This window comes from Notechis scutatus, chromosome 2 (assembly GCF_049901735.1).
Source record: "Notechis scutatus isolate UNSWTSFEM ecotype Mainland chromosome 2, rNotScu1.2, whole genome shotgun sequence".
NCBI lineage: Eukaryota > Metazoa > Chordata > Lepidosauria > Squamata > Elapidae > Notechis > Notechis scutatus.
In genome coordinates, this window is record NC_142010.1 from 11,697,528 (window position 1) to 11,712,164 (window position 14,637).

The window sequence follows — 14,637 nt, forward strand, 5'->3', positions numbered from 1 at the left end:
ACTACTGGTTCTGTGGGTATGGCTTGGTGAGCGCGGCTTGGTGGGCGTGGCAGGGGAAAGGATACTGCAAAATCTCCATTCTCACCCCACTCCTAGGAGAAGGTTACCACTGGTTCTCCAAACTACTCAAAATGTCCGCTACCGGTTCTCCAGACCTGGTCAGAACCTGCTGAATACCCACCTCTGCTCACCTCCATCTTCTCCTTGCAGGACAGCGTGCTGGCTCTCCAGGGCCTCGCCTTGTATGCGGGTTTCACTTTTGCCAAGAACGCAGCCGACACCACAGTGACCTTGAAGTCAGGTGGGAACAATGTGAGGGAATTCCACGTGGACAACTCCAACAGGCTTCTGCTTCAGTGCCAGGCCCTGCCCAATGTGCCTGGGGAATATACAACAGTTGTAACTGGGGAAAGTTGCATCTACCTGCAGGTGAGGTTCTCAGGGATTCCTTGGGAGAGAAAAGGCAGTGGCAGGATGCAGGAGTCTCCTGTTGTGGATCAATTTAATATATATTTCAATATGCTTATTCTACCCTATGACTATCATTAAGTGTTGTACCTTATGATTCTTGACGAATGTATCTTTTCTTTTATGCACACTGAGAGCATTTGCACCAAGACAAGTTCCTTGTGTGTCCCAACAACACTTGGCCAATAAAGAATTCTAGAATTCTATGTTGCCTATGAGCCTGGCTTCCAGGCTTCTTCATGGAAACAAAATAGAATATCAATAGCACATCAGGGGGTGGGTTGCTGGGGGCTCGCAGGGGCTCGGGAGATCCCCTAGCTAAGACTCTGCGGGCCTCAGAGATCCCCCAGTAACCTCAGAAAGACAAGCAGCAAGGGAAAGCTCTTAATAGGCTTAATTGAATTTCTGGGCATTCAGCCAAGAGCATTTCACACCTCGTCCAAGTGTTGCAAGCTAGATAAACAATCCACTCAGCCCTTGAAGGGAGAGCCATTGAGAAAATCAGATAACATAGCCATTAGCCTCTGAGGGGATTAATTCCCAAATAATAAGACTCACATAACTCACCAGAAACTCCACTTAAAGACTCCCTCTCACGGTCACTGCTATTAAGCCTAGTTTCAGCCAGACTATTATTTTAAGTGTTAAATGCACGAAAAAAAAATAAAGCAACTTTTTGGTATATTATCAGACCGGAAAAGGTTGAGCAACATGGATCTAGGGAACAATTCCACCTCGCACCCTTGAGTCTAGATGGGCCGAGGGGTCCTAGATTTCCTTGAGAGCAGCGGAAAATCTGGACTGGCTAATTCCCCAGTAAAGATGACCCATTAACAAAATATTCCCTCCTCAGACTACCTTGAGGTACAATGTGCTCCCACACCCGGAGGATGCTCCATTCGCACTGACTGTCAGCACAATTCCCGACACGTGTGTTGGGGTCAAGGCCCACAAGGAATTCGACATTGCAGTAAATGTCAGGTAATTCTCTCTTCCATTGGTCACAGCCGAAGGGGAACTGGCTGTCAACCAAGGGATGCCATGATCCCTATAACTTGCTTGCTAATCTAATCTAAAACAAATGTGATTTGTTTGTGGTCCCCATACATCGTGGGGAACCTAATACAGGTAGTCCTCGACTTACCACAGCTCATTTAGTGACCGTCGAAAGTTACAATGGCAATGACAAAAAAAGTGACTTACGATCACGTTCCACAGTTACAACCTTTGTAGCGTCTGATCACAGGATCCAAACTCAGGTGCTTGGCCACTGGTTCACACTTATGACCGTTGCTGTGTCCCGGGGTCATGCGATCACCTTTTTGTGACCGTCTGACGAGCGAAATCAATGGGGGGTCCAGATTCACTCAACAACTGGGTTACGAACCTATCGGTTGCAGTGATTCGCTTAACAACTGTAGCAGAGAAATGGGGCAAAACTCACTTAACAAATGCCTCCCTTCACAACAGAAAATTTTGGGCTCAGTTGTGGTTGTAGGTGGAGGACTACCTGTAATGCCTTAGCACAGTGGTAGCTAACCTTTTTGGGCTCCGGTGCCAAAAATCATGTGCGTGCTTGCACTCACACGCTTGCGTGCCAGCACCCAGAAGGCAATGTACACCCCCAACGCCCCCTGCGCATGCACACGCAACCTCCCCCCCCCCGGCCATCGCTCCCTTACCTGCACTGCGGCTCACAGCTGATTTTCGGCCTCCCAGAGGCTTGAAAAAGCCTCTGCAGGCTTTGCAGGCCGAATAATAGGCCCGTTTCGTCACTTCCAGCATTACAGGAAGTGACGAAACGGACCTATTATTCGTCCTGCCAAGGCTTTTTTCAAGCCTCTGGGAGGCCAACAAAGGCCTCGAACCAGCGGAAAATCCGCTGTGAGGCGCGCACATGGGCAGTGAGGTAAGTTTGTCTGCAGCTCGCATGCCAGCAGAAATGGCTCTGCGTGCCACCTAGGTTTGCCATCACAGCCTTAGCAAGTTGTCTGAACTATTAAACTGTGATACGGCTTATTTATTTGGATATAGCGGTGGCCCCCAATCTTTTGGGCACCAGGGACCAGTTCTGTGGAGAAAGGTTTTTCCGCGGTCTGGAATTGGGGTGGTGGTTTTGTGTGCTGCTTACATCCCGCAGACGGTGCTTCACTTCTTTGTGTGGTCCGTTTGCTGGCATGCTGCAGCCTGGTGTCAGTCCTCGAACCGGGGGTTGGGGACCACTAGGTCAATGATGGCGAACCTTTGGCATGCGTTCCAGAGGTGGCACGCAGAGGTATCTCTGTGGGCATGCGAGCCGTTGCCCCAGCTCAGCTCTGCCGTGCATGTGTGCACTTCCCACCGGTGAACTGGTTTTGGGGTCTGCCGTGCATGCCCCGGGGACAGGGCGCATGCGTGGGGGATGTTTGCATACTCACAGGGTGTGGGGTGCATGTGCAGGGACCCCTGTAGATGTGTGTGTGGGGGGGGGAAAGTGCATGTGCGGGGAACACACGTGTATTGCATTTTTGGGATGCACGCATGCTTTGGGCACTCGGTGCCGAAAAGGTTAGCCATCACGGCCCTAGGGCCGTGATGGCGAACCTGTGGCACACATTCCACAGGTGGCACGCAGAGCCATTTGTGCTGGCACACAAGCTGCAGGCAAACTTACCTCAATGCGCATGCCTGCACCTCACAATTCATTTTTTGAGGTGGGCGGGCAGTTGGTTTGAGGCCTTTTTCGGCCTTTTTTGAGGGAAAAGCCTCTGCAAGACTTCTCAGGCCGAATTATAGGCCTGTTTCATCACTTTCTGTAATACCGGATGTGACGAAATGGGCCTATAATCCATCCTGAAAAGCCTCTGGGAGGCCGAAAAAGGCCTCAAACCACCTGAAAAATCAGCTGTGAGGCGCAGTGCAGGTAAGGGGGTGGGGGGAATTGCACATGCATGCGTAGGGGGAATGGGGGGGGCGCAATGCATTCTGGGTGCTGGCTCGTGAATGCAGGCGCACCTGCAGGCGCATGCAATTTTTGGCACAGGATCCCAAAAAGGTTAGCCATCACTGCCCTAGGTTATAGTATGTGATACACACAAAACAAATGTTTTTTTCTTAATGGTGTGGTTACGTGAATCCAGCCACCTTATGCGCGAGATGCTTAACTGGGTGAAAGAAGGCTTTAGTTAACTCCTTCACTCATCTAGACATTTACTGTAATTCGCAGGGGAGTCAATTCTAGTTTAAAACACCTCCAGCAGTGCTTGGAGTTAAACACACAGAATGAATTACCTCACAAAAACAGCTGAAAGGTTAACCGTCCCATCCTTTCTGAGGTAAAGTTGAAGTCCCAGGTGGCACTCGACTCTATGCCTTATCTCCCGTATCTCCCTACGAAGATTGAAGTAGGAACGGCAGTAAGAAAGTCTATCCACGTTGTCTACAGTTGCCGCAATCATAATTGCGCCACCGCAGATATTTTGGGTGTTTCAGAAAGCAAGAACTTCCCCATGAAGATGGTGAGGACTCAGAAAGCAATGCGTGATTCTGTGTTGCCGGCACCCAGGGCTAAGTCAAGTGTCTGGGAGGAACCGATAGTGATAGTGATGCCATTTGAACATTGTCACAGCAACCTCATCTGGATAGACCTGCTCTCCAAGCCCTAATCAACCTTTAATGCAGAGAGGACAACCTTTGGTATGGGCAAGTATAGGCTAAGTGGTGGAATCACATCAGATCACTGACATTCAGACATCCACAGACACACAGAGATAAATCTTGTTTACATACCACTTAAAAGATACAATTCAAAGTCTAGGAGACATCAAAGAGGAAGACACATTCCCACCAAGACTGGCAAGACTGACTACCACACAGAAACAACCAGCATCCTTCCCTCCCCTCTGCACTGATGGTGTTGCCTAGTATGGTCATGAAATGTCAGCAGGAAAACGCCAAACTGAAAGAGCGCAACGAACATAATTGAACAAATTTCATGTTCCAACCAGAGACTAGAACTGGATTGTCTTGGTAGAAACCCAAATGGGTGAATGTGGGATCAGGAATTAAAGAACTTCACACCCGCCTTAACTGGGGCTGACATTGTTTCTTTTCCCTCTCGTTTGTCCAGTTACGTCGGGAAGCGTTTGGCCTCTAATATGGCGATTGTTAAAATCAAGATGGTCTCTGGATTTGCACCAAATAAGCCATCTGTAAAAATGGTAATGGACAATTTTTATATTAACCTCTTCTTCTTCTTCTTCTTTTTCAAAAAAAAAGCATTGATCTCCCCTGACTAAAGCACACCAAATAATTAGCTGTGGTGTAGAGTTGTAATTGCAGGAATTTATTTTATTTTATTTATTCATTTATTTTATTTATTTGATTTGCCAATTGTTTACAAGATAATAAGTATAAGTGTATACATAGTTGTGAATATATGAAATGGGTACATATAAGAAAAATAAAAGAAGAATAGGAGAAACAATAGGACAGGGACGGTAGGCACGTTGGTGCGCTTATGCACGCCCCCTACAGACCTCTTAGGAAAGGGGTGAGGTCAATAGTAGACAGTCTAAGGTTAAAGTTTTTGGGGTTTGGGGAAGAGACTACAGAGTCGGGTAGAGTATTCCAGACATTGACCACTCTATTGCTGAAGTCGTATTTCCTGCAATCAAGTTTGGTGCGGTTTACTTTGAGTTTGTATCTATTGTGTGCTCTTGTGTTGTTATGGTTGAAGCTGAAGTATTCATTGACAGGTAGGACATTGCAATGTATGATTTTATATACCATGCTTAAATCAGACCGAAGACGGCGTAATTCAAGGTTTTCTAGTTTTAGAATTTCAAGTCTGGTGGCATAAGGTATTCTACAACGAGTAGAAGAGTGGAGAACTCTTCTTGTGAAATATTTCTGGACTTTCTCAATTGTGCTAATATCAGATACGTAATGAGGGTTCCAGACTGATGAACTGTATTCGAGTATTGGTCTAGCAAATGTTTTGTATGCTCTGGTTAGTAGTGTGATATTACCAGAGAAAAAGCTACGTAGGATTAGGTTAACAACTCTTATCTTGGATGGCAAACCTCAGATAAAGAGTGTTTACAAGCAATTACAACTCAGGCAAACAAAGTCACTAATCTAAAGGAGGATTAGAGAGAGGAAGTAAACATATGTCAGACTTTAACTAGAGATAATTAATTGTGTTATTTACTATGGTAAACAGTAACGAAAGTTAAGCAGTGACCAAAGTTAACCAATGATTGAGGATAACTAAAAATGTGTATAAATGCAAGACTAGACTCCAATAAAGTTCATCATGATTCAGTTGATCATGATCAAGCAACTCGACTGCCTCGTCATTACAACACTGTGGATAGAAGTTGGCCACAAAAACCACCATCCAAGATTTATAGTTGAGATGTTGAAATAGAATCTCTGTGTGTGTGGGCAGAGGAAGGAATGAGGAATGGAAATGTGCCCTGCGTTGTTTGACGATGGCCTACGCCCTCCATGGCAGTGTCATCCCTCCCAACTTGGTCAGTTAGAAAATAAAGATCTCTTGGATCCACGATTAGCCAAAAGTAAAAGTAAAGGTAGAGAGGTTCCCCTCGCACATACGTGCTAGTCGTTTCCAGCTCTAGGGGGCACCGGTGCTCACCTCCATTACAAAGCCGAAGAGCCAGCGCTGTCCCAAGACGTCTCCGTGGTCATGTGGCTGGCATGATTAAATGCCGAAGGCTCACGGAACGCTGTTACCTTCCCAACAAAGGTGGCCCCTGTTTTTCTACTTGCATTTTTTTAGGTGCTTTCGAACTGCTAGGTCGGCAGAAGCTGGGACAAGTAATGGGAGTCAAAAAGAGGGCTGTGAAAATATTTACAGATCTCTCACGTCCTGGATATAAATTGTTTCAACTTCTACCCTCAAAATGACGCTATAGGGCACTGCACACCAGAACAACTAGACACAAGGACAGTTTCCCCCGCTCCCCATGCCATCATTCTCTAAACAACTAATTCCCACAAAACTGTCAAAACTACTTAGTAAGGCTGTATTACTATTACTCTTCTCATCCTTCCTATTACTTATCTCTTCCCACTTATGACTGTAACCGTGTTGCTTGTATCTTTACAATTTCTATTGTTTTATTTGTTCCCTAGTATGATTTGATTGCCTATTAGTAACCTATGACTATCACTAAGTGTTGTATCTTATGATTCTTGATGTATGTATTTTTATTTTTTATTTTTCTTATGTACACTGAGCGCTTATGTGCCAAAGACAAATTCCTTGTGTGTCCAATCACACTTGGCCAATAAATTCTTCTCTTCTCTTCTCTTCTACTTTACTCTACTCTACTCTACTCTACTCTACTCTACTCTACTCTACTCTACTCTACTCTACTCTATTCTTATTTTCTCTTCTCTTCTTCTCTTCTCTTCTCTTCTCTTCTCTTCTCTTCTCTTCTCTTCTATTTTATTCTATTCTCTACTCTACTCTACTCTACTCTACTCTGCTCTACTCTACTCTGCTCTACTCTATTCTTATTTTCTCTTCTCTTCTCTTCTCTTCTCTTCTCTTCTCTTCTCTTCTCTTCTATTTTATTCTACTCTACTCTACTCTACTCTGCTCTACTCTATTCTTATTTTCTCTTCTCTTCTTCTCTTCTCTTCTCTTCTCTTCTACTCTACTCTACTCTACTCTACTCTACTCTTATTTTCTCTTCTCTTCTACTATTCTCTTCTCTTCTCTTCTCTTCTCTTCTCTTCTCTTCTATTCTATTCTATTCTATTCTTATATTCTATTCTATTCTGTTCTATTCTATTCTGTTCTATTCTTATTTTCTATTCCATTCTATTCCATTCTATTCTATTGTCGCGAAGGCTCCTGGATTGGGGCTGAAAGGCAAAAGGCAAAAGCGGAAGCATAATTGGGTAGACCAGGTTGCCCTGAAAAAACAACACTTCCTCCTTCTAAGGTTTTAGCTGACAATGGCTGATGCCGGATTGTTGGCCCTGATCCCTAATCATGAAGAAATCTCTGTTTTGTTTTGTTTTTGTTTTCTGCAGCTGAAAAATCAAGGTCCGATTCAGCGGGTGGATGTAACAGCCGATAGCGTGGATCTGTATTTGGAAAAGGTGAGTCCAGAAACCACAATAAAAGGAACGGACGAGCTAGAGGGACGCCAATAAAGAGAGGAAGGGAGTGATGGTTTTTTTGCCTTCCAAATCTTCCCGTGGTTCAGGAAAACGTTAATATTTCACATGAAGGCAGAGTCATAAACAAAGGGAATTATAGGTAGGCCTTGACTTACAACCAGGGGTGGGATTCTCCCGGTTTGGACCGGTTCGGGCGAACCTCCTAGCTGCAATGAGCAGCTGGCTCCGAACCAGCTCAATCCAACGATCATGTGGGCCATGCGCTGTACTCACCTATATCCGCGCGGCTGATTCGCGCGGCAGAGCGGACGGCTGCTCCTCAGCTGTGTGACTTCCCCAAAGTAACATTAAAGGTCAGTGATTGTGATAGCTACGCGCACGAAGCACACAGGCACGCGCGGAGCACGCGATTAGCGAACTGGTTGTTACGCCGGGAGAATCCCAGCCCTGCTTTACAACAGCTCGCATAGTGACCAAAGTTACAATGGCACGGAAAAAAAGGGACTTTTTTCACACTTACTTTTCCAGCATCCCTGCAGCCACATGATCAAAATTCAGGCGCTTGGCAACCGGTTCATATTTACAATGGTGGTTGCAGTGTCCTGGAGGTGTGTGTGTGTGTGTGTGTGTCCCCTTTTGTGACTTTCTGACAAGCAATGTCAATGGGGAAGCCAGAGTCACTTCACCACCGTGTTACCCGTTTAATAACAGCAGTGAATTACTTAACAAAGGGGCCGAGAAAAGTCATAAAATGGGGCAAAGCCCACTTCACAAATTTCTCACTTAGCAACGTAGACCTTGGGCTCAATTGTGGTCGTACGTTGAGGACTACCAGTGCTTCCCTGAAATATTTGTGGAAAAAGTAGAATAATAAGAGAAAGGCATCGGGGGCCGTCCAGATATTTTGGACTTCATTCCACATCCCACGTGGTCAGGTTGTGTGGAGCAAGTTCAAAACATCTCAGCCCATCCCTGGGTGCTTGGTGGGCTTCAGTATTTCAGATAACAGATAATCAGAGTTGGAAGGGACCTCGTAGGTCATCTAGTCCAACCCCCCCCCTGCCCAAAGCGGGAGACCCCGCACCGTTTCTGACAGATGGGAGTCCAAATCTCTTCTTGAAAGTCTCAAGTGATGGCGCTCCCACAACTTCCGAGGGCAGCTTCTGTTCCATGGGTTGATTGTTCTCACTTTCAACCTTCTAAGCCAGGGGTGTCAAACTCAATTACATTGAGGGCCTCATCAGGGCTACGGTTGACCTCAGGAAGGCTGGGGGGGCCCCATGGCCGACTGGGGGGGCGTGGCCCACTTGACACTGCTCCCCTAAACTGCTGGCATGTTTCCTCTTTGTATTAAGTAGGCCAGGCCGAAGCAACGTGGGCCAGCCTGTTAATATTTTCCAGGATGGCCCCGTGGATCGGATCTGACCACATGTCTCAGCCAGTCCTTGAGCATTGAAGATCTGTCCTGAAATGAATACAAACTCCAGCTCCTTTGTAGTGCAATGGTGGTTTATTCATTAGCTCAGCAAACCACAAATACTCTTCTCTTGACAAGAAAGGCTCAAAGCCAGGCAAGGTTAGAGTTGGGTTTGAGTTTGCTCCCTTTCCTTTTATTACCATTATCATGAGACACACCCCACCACACCCAGGCCTATACGCAGTTCTAGTTCTGGCCACGCCTAACCCATTATCCCTAAATGCTATTAGCCCTATAACATGTCTACTTCCCTACCCTATTCCGACCCTCGCTAACTGATCCCCACCTGACGCCACCTTCACCATGTTTTAACCTAAGGCTTAATGACCACCTATATGGGCCCCAACCCCCTTTTAACAATATGCACCACATCAGTACATGAAAAGAGCCATTTCCAGCAGCCCCGCAGTTGCTTCAGAATCCATCCTGCAGCCCCGCAGTTGCTTCAGAATCCATCCTCAGCTCTGCTGAGTCACTCCAAAGGCATCGGCCAGCACACAAGCAGAAATACAGATCCGGCAGCAGCTGACTAAGGTGACATGGCCAGCTGACTTGCCGCGAGGCATACTCGAAGCTTGGAGCCCGACGTTGAGTTTGACACTCCTGTTCTAAGCGGCACAGGTAGTCCTCATCTTACAACAGTTCGTTTAGTGACTAATGTTGCAATAGTACTGAAAAAAAGTGGCCGTTTTTCACACTCAACGACCGTTGCGGCCATCTGTGTGGTCACGTGATCCAAATGCAGACGCTTGGCAACTGGCACGTACCCTATCCTCTTTTGCGACTTTGACAAGCAGAGTCAATGGGGAAGGCAGATTCCCTTAACCATCAGGCTGTTCGCTTAACAAGTGCAGTGATTCGCTTATCAAGTGTGGCAAGGAAGGTCGTAAAAAATGGGACAAGGCTCGCTTAACAACGGTCTCATTTAGCGACATAAATTTTGGGCTCCATTGTGGTTGTATGTGAGGCTGTTTTGCCGGTAGCCACGCATGCAAGATGCGAAGCTGGATTTAAAATGAAGAGCTTAGGAAAGGAAAGAACCATCTGGCAAAACGTGGGGCCATGCCAATACAACTGTACACAAACCTACAACTCACAACTGTAATTGAGCCCAGAATTATGGTTTTAAGTCCTGTGGTCGTTAAGCAATTCACCGGATCCGACTTTACAATATTTTGTGTAAGCAAAAGCCATAGTGCTTCTGCAAATCTATTTTCCCCAATGGGCATTTTTTTTTTTTTTTGCGGAAAACCAGAAATAAAAATTGAAAACCAGCAAGAATTGAAAACCTGGCAAATATCACAGTCAATTGATCACAGCTCGCAGTCATGGCGAGCTGGTTACCAAATGCCCAAAATGCAATCACATGATTGGGGTGGGTGGGGCAGGAACGCAGGCATAATTTTGAAAAGGAGTCGTAAGTAACTCTGAGGAAAGACCAGTCATCAGTCTACTTGTAAATGCCATCACATTTCTTCACTTGCGACAGTCTTTCTGTAGCCGCTGATGGACATAAAATACCTCCTCTAAGTCGCATATATGTAGGGGTGAGATTCAAAACTCCCAGCAACCGGTTCGCTGCCCAGTTGCTGGGTGGGTGTGGCCTACCGGAACTTCCGGGATGGCCGTTTTTTTTGCCTTCCCCAGGGTCTGGAGGATTCTCTTGGGCCTCTGGGAGGTTGAAAACGGGCTCCGCAGGCCCACAGGAAGCCGGAAACATTCCCGTTTCCGAATTTCCAGAACTTCCAGGATGGCCATTTTTTTTGCCTTCCCCAGAGTCTGGAGGCTTCCCTCAGGCCTCTGGGAGGGTGAAAACGGCCTTCCCCGGGGCTCCGCAGGCCCACCAGAAGCCAGAAAAAGTCTCATTTCCGGACTTCCAGAACTTCTGGTTCGGCCATTTTTCGCCTTCCCCAGTCTCTGGGAAGGAGAAAATGGCCTCCCCAGAGCTTCGGAGGGCCTCCGGAAGCCGGAAAGAGGCCCGTTTTCAGACTTCCAGAACTTCAGGTTTGACCCATTTGTCACCCTCCCAGAGCCTCCACGTGGACCCTGCACTTATCTGCATCCAATTTAGGCCGCATGGAGACTCCTGGGAAGGGCGGGGCAGCATGGGCAGGGCCAGCCAGTCGATTGAACTACCGGTTTGGCGAACCGGATGTAAATTTAACATCCGGTTTACCCAAACCGGTCCAAACTGGTAGAATCTCACCCCTGTATATATGTGGCCAAGGGGACAAGGGAGCAAATACGTTGAAAATGTGCAGATTGATCTTATCTGAACCTCAGCTAATATATGAACTTCTTGCCTGCAGCTGACCAACGCCACCGTGCAGTTCTCTTTCACGGTGGAACGAAGCATTGAGATCCAGAATCAGCGTCCAGCCTATGTGAAGGTGTACGACTATTACGATGGTGAGTGCAGAATATGCGGCTGTTGGTTCTGAATCCAATTCTGCACCACGGCCAACCTATCCCCACAAGGACCCCAAAGCCAAATCTTGAAAGATGGTGAAAGAACAGCTCACATCCCTTTGGGATGTAGCGGAAAGCGCAGTTGGTGTTAACCATAGTTTCCTTCGTTTTTTTTCCAGATGAATCGGCAGTGGTTGCATATCACGCCCCCTGCAGTTCAGGTATAGTATGAACTCCTTTTGGATTCTACTACTCTCGTCCACCTTCTTTTTTTTTTTTCCAATGAGTGGAAAAGTCTAAACATGGCCAATTTCGATTTTTATTCTCTTGAATGGAATATTATTTCCCCCAAATCTGTCTCTTGAGTTTAGGCCAGAGGCCTCCAAATGTGGAAACTTTACCACTTGTGGACTTCATCTCCCAGAATTCCTCCAGCCCCTCTCAACCTCAATAATAAACCCATTTGCCTCAAAAGGTGTCCAGATAAGTATGCAGAAGTGAGGTTGACTTCACCTAGTCCAGTGGTGGCTAACCTTTTTGGGCTCCTGTGCCAAAAATTGTGCGCACGCTTGCACGCTCGTGCTCGCATGCCAGCACCCAGAAGGCCCCCACGCCCTACGCATGCATGCGTAATCTCCCACCCCTTAGCTGCACTGAGCCGCACAGCTGATTTTCGGCTGGTTTGAGGCCTTTTTCGCCTCACAAAGGCTTGAGGAAGGTTTCTGCAGGCTTTGCAGGCCGAAAACTAGCCCCTTTTAGTCACTTCCTGTTTTTCCAAAAATACCAAAAGTGACAAAACGGGGCTAGTTTTCGGCCTGCAAAGCTTGCAGAAGCCTTCCTCAAGCCTTTGGGAGGCTGAAAAAGGCCTCAAACCAGCCAAAAATCAGCTGTGAGGCACGCACAGGCACAGTGAGGTAACTTTGCCTGCAGCTTGCGTGCCAGCACAAATGGCTCTGCGCCATAGGTTCGCCATCATGGACCTAGTCTAAATGTGATTGCTTTGAACATGGTTCAAAGTTTATAAGTGATACACTTTTTATAAGTTAGATAAGTTTTACACAACTTTGTAAGTTTTATAAGTTATTGTTCATAATTGACATTCCTATGTGAAGCTGGCCTGCGATTTATTCAAGAACTAAACTTAAATCATCAGGTGGTCCTTGTGCAATGTATCATCTCAAAAATTAGAAGGGAAAAGGCTAATTTGGCGCTTTTCTGCAAATTGTTAACAACTGGCAGGTGTTCAGATATGTTGGACTTCAATTTCTTTTGTATGCTAGCTGAGCATGACCATTTTTGTCCGATGTATTTGGAGAGGACAGGTTTCAATTATAGCCAACTCCCATCCAATTTCTGTTTAACTGGTCCAGCAAGAAGGATGCGAAATTCATCTTAAATGATAAAATCATCTTAAAAGGAGAAGCATGTTTGGCTCGGAGAAGTCCAACACCCAAATTTCTTTGTCCATCTTTGGTTGAATGCTTGGCTTGTTGACATTTTGATGGCCGTTTCTCTCCCATAGCTAATGTTGGGAATGCATGAAGAACAGAATAGCTCTCCACCGTCTCAGTCAATCCCACTGCTGCTTCCCCTGATGAGAAAACAAGAGGCAGAAAACAGACAGCCAAAGACCCAAGAAGAAGAATCCGGTGCTTTCTGGGTGCCTTCCTTTTTATCTACCACTTTCTGAGCCCCAAGGAATTCGAGACACGCGCCACTGGCTTCCCCTTCTCTCCATTTGGGTCTGGAAAAACAAACATCTGGCATTTACTGTTGTCTTCTCTGATGTTGGAAAGAACGAAACAAATAAATAAATGTTTGGATTCTATCAGCTGTGCTTCAAATCCATGTCTAACGATAGAAACAGGCTCGCTGCAGATTTTTAAGGTTGAAAATGCAACATCTCCAGAAGTTCTAAGGCTGGAGGAGATTGTTTGACCTGATTTGATTTGACTGGTTGGGTTAAAATCTACTTTGTTCCAGTGATGGTCCTTACCTATTCAAACCCCAACCTCTAAGGGTCCTCATTTGGCAAAAGTGGAGGAAATAAATGGTAGACCAAGTCAAGAGTCACAGAAAGTAGATCGCCTGGGTAAGTTTCCTCCACCTTGCAGGTTACCCAAGGACCTGTAAGCAAGCTACTCCCGATGACTTAGCAGCCGCCTAAACCAGTGTTTCATAACCTTGGGAATTTTCCATTCCCAGAATTCTCCAGCCAGCAAGTTCAGCAGAGGTTTCACACCTGTTAAAAAGCATGCTGGCTGAGGGAGTCTGGGAAATTGAAGTTCCCACATATCAAAATTCCCAAGGTTGAGAAACACTTATCTAAATTGAGAAAAAAAATAATCTTCTTTTCTACTGCCTGCTGTCTTGCTAGATACCACAGGAGGGAGAGAAAAAAGGACACCATCCAGAGGTGGTATTCAGTAGTTTCTGACCACTTCTGGAGAACCAGTTGCAGAAATTTTGAGTAGTTCGGAGAACTGGCAAGGACCGCCAGTTCTTGGCTCCGCCCCCATCAATTCTCTTGCCTCCCGAGTCCCAGCTGATTGGCTGGGTCTTCTTTGGTTGCCCTGCACAGGAGAACAGAGCTGAAAAGCAGGTTAGTGGGGTGGGGAGAGAATGGGGATTTTGCAGTATCCTTCCTGCCGCGCCCACCAAGCCACTCCCACAGAACCAGTAGTAACAAAATTGAATCCCACCACTGACGCCATCTCTGTTTCAATAAGTTTAAGCAATTTGGTGCCTCGCATTTTCAAGTCCCTTCCTTCCTGCCCACCAATGGGCATCTATGTGGGGGTGTGGTGTGGGGGGGTATGAGAACTGACACCCAAAACCTCTGAGGGGCAACCGGTTCAATTGTCCCACTCTTTCAAATGACCCCCTTTTAATGTGCTGCAGAGTCACGAACTGCTTTCATAGAAAAGGCAAATCGAACGTTGCTTATTCATTTCAAAAATGAAGAGATCTGGCTCTTGGCTGACACAAAACTGCCACTAAACTCACCATATTCTACCTCGTGTGTGTGTGTGTGTGTGTGTGTGTCTTCAAACTTGACAGCTTTAAGACTTGTGGACTTCAAAACTTCAAAGAATTCCTCCTCCAGTCATGTTAGCTCAGGAATTCTGGGAGTTAAAAATCCACAA

At 46.3% G+C, this 14,637-nt stretch overlaps 1 protein-coding gene across 1 annotated transcript in view; it reads left to right on the plus strand.

Annotated features, from left to right (window-relative positions):
- LOC113426234 (pregnancy zone protein-like) overlaps nt 1-13,319 on the plus strand; it is an 87,030-nt gene extending 73,711 nt beyond the window's left edge. The window contains exons 30-36 of the mRNA XM_087952869.1: nt 211-429; nt 1,322-1,449; nt 4,577-4,667; nt 7,516-7,584; nt 11,392-11,491; nt 11,671-11,712; nt 13,014-13,319. Coding sequence (XP_087808995.1) covers nt 211-429; nt 1,322-1,449; nt 4,577-4,667; nt 7,516-7,584; nt 11,392-11,491; nt 11,671-11,712; nt 13,014-13,033 — 669 coding nt within the window. The 3' untranslated portion in view covers nt 13,034-13,319. The remainder of the gene's footprint in view (nt 1-210; nt 430-1,321; nt 1,450-4,576; nt 4,668-7,515; nt 7,585-11,391; nt 11,492-11,670; nt 11,713-13,013) is intronic.
- Nucleotides 13,320-14,637: the final 1,318 nt, after the last annotated feature.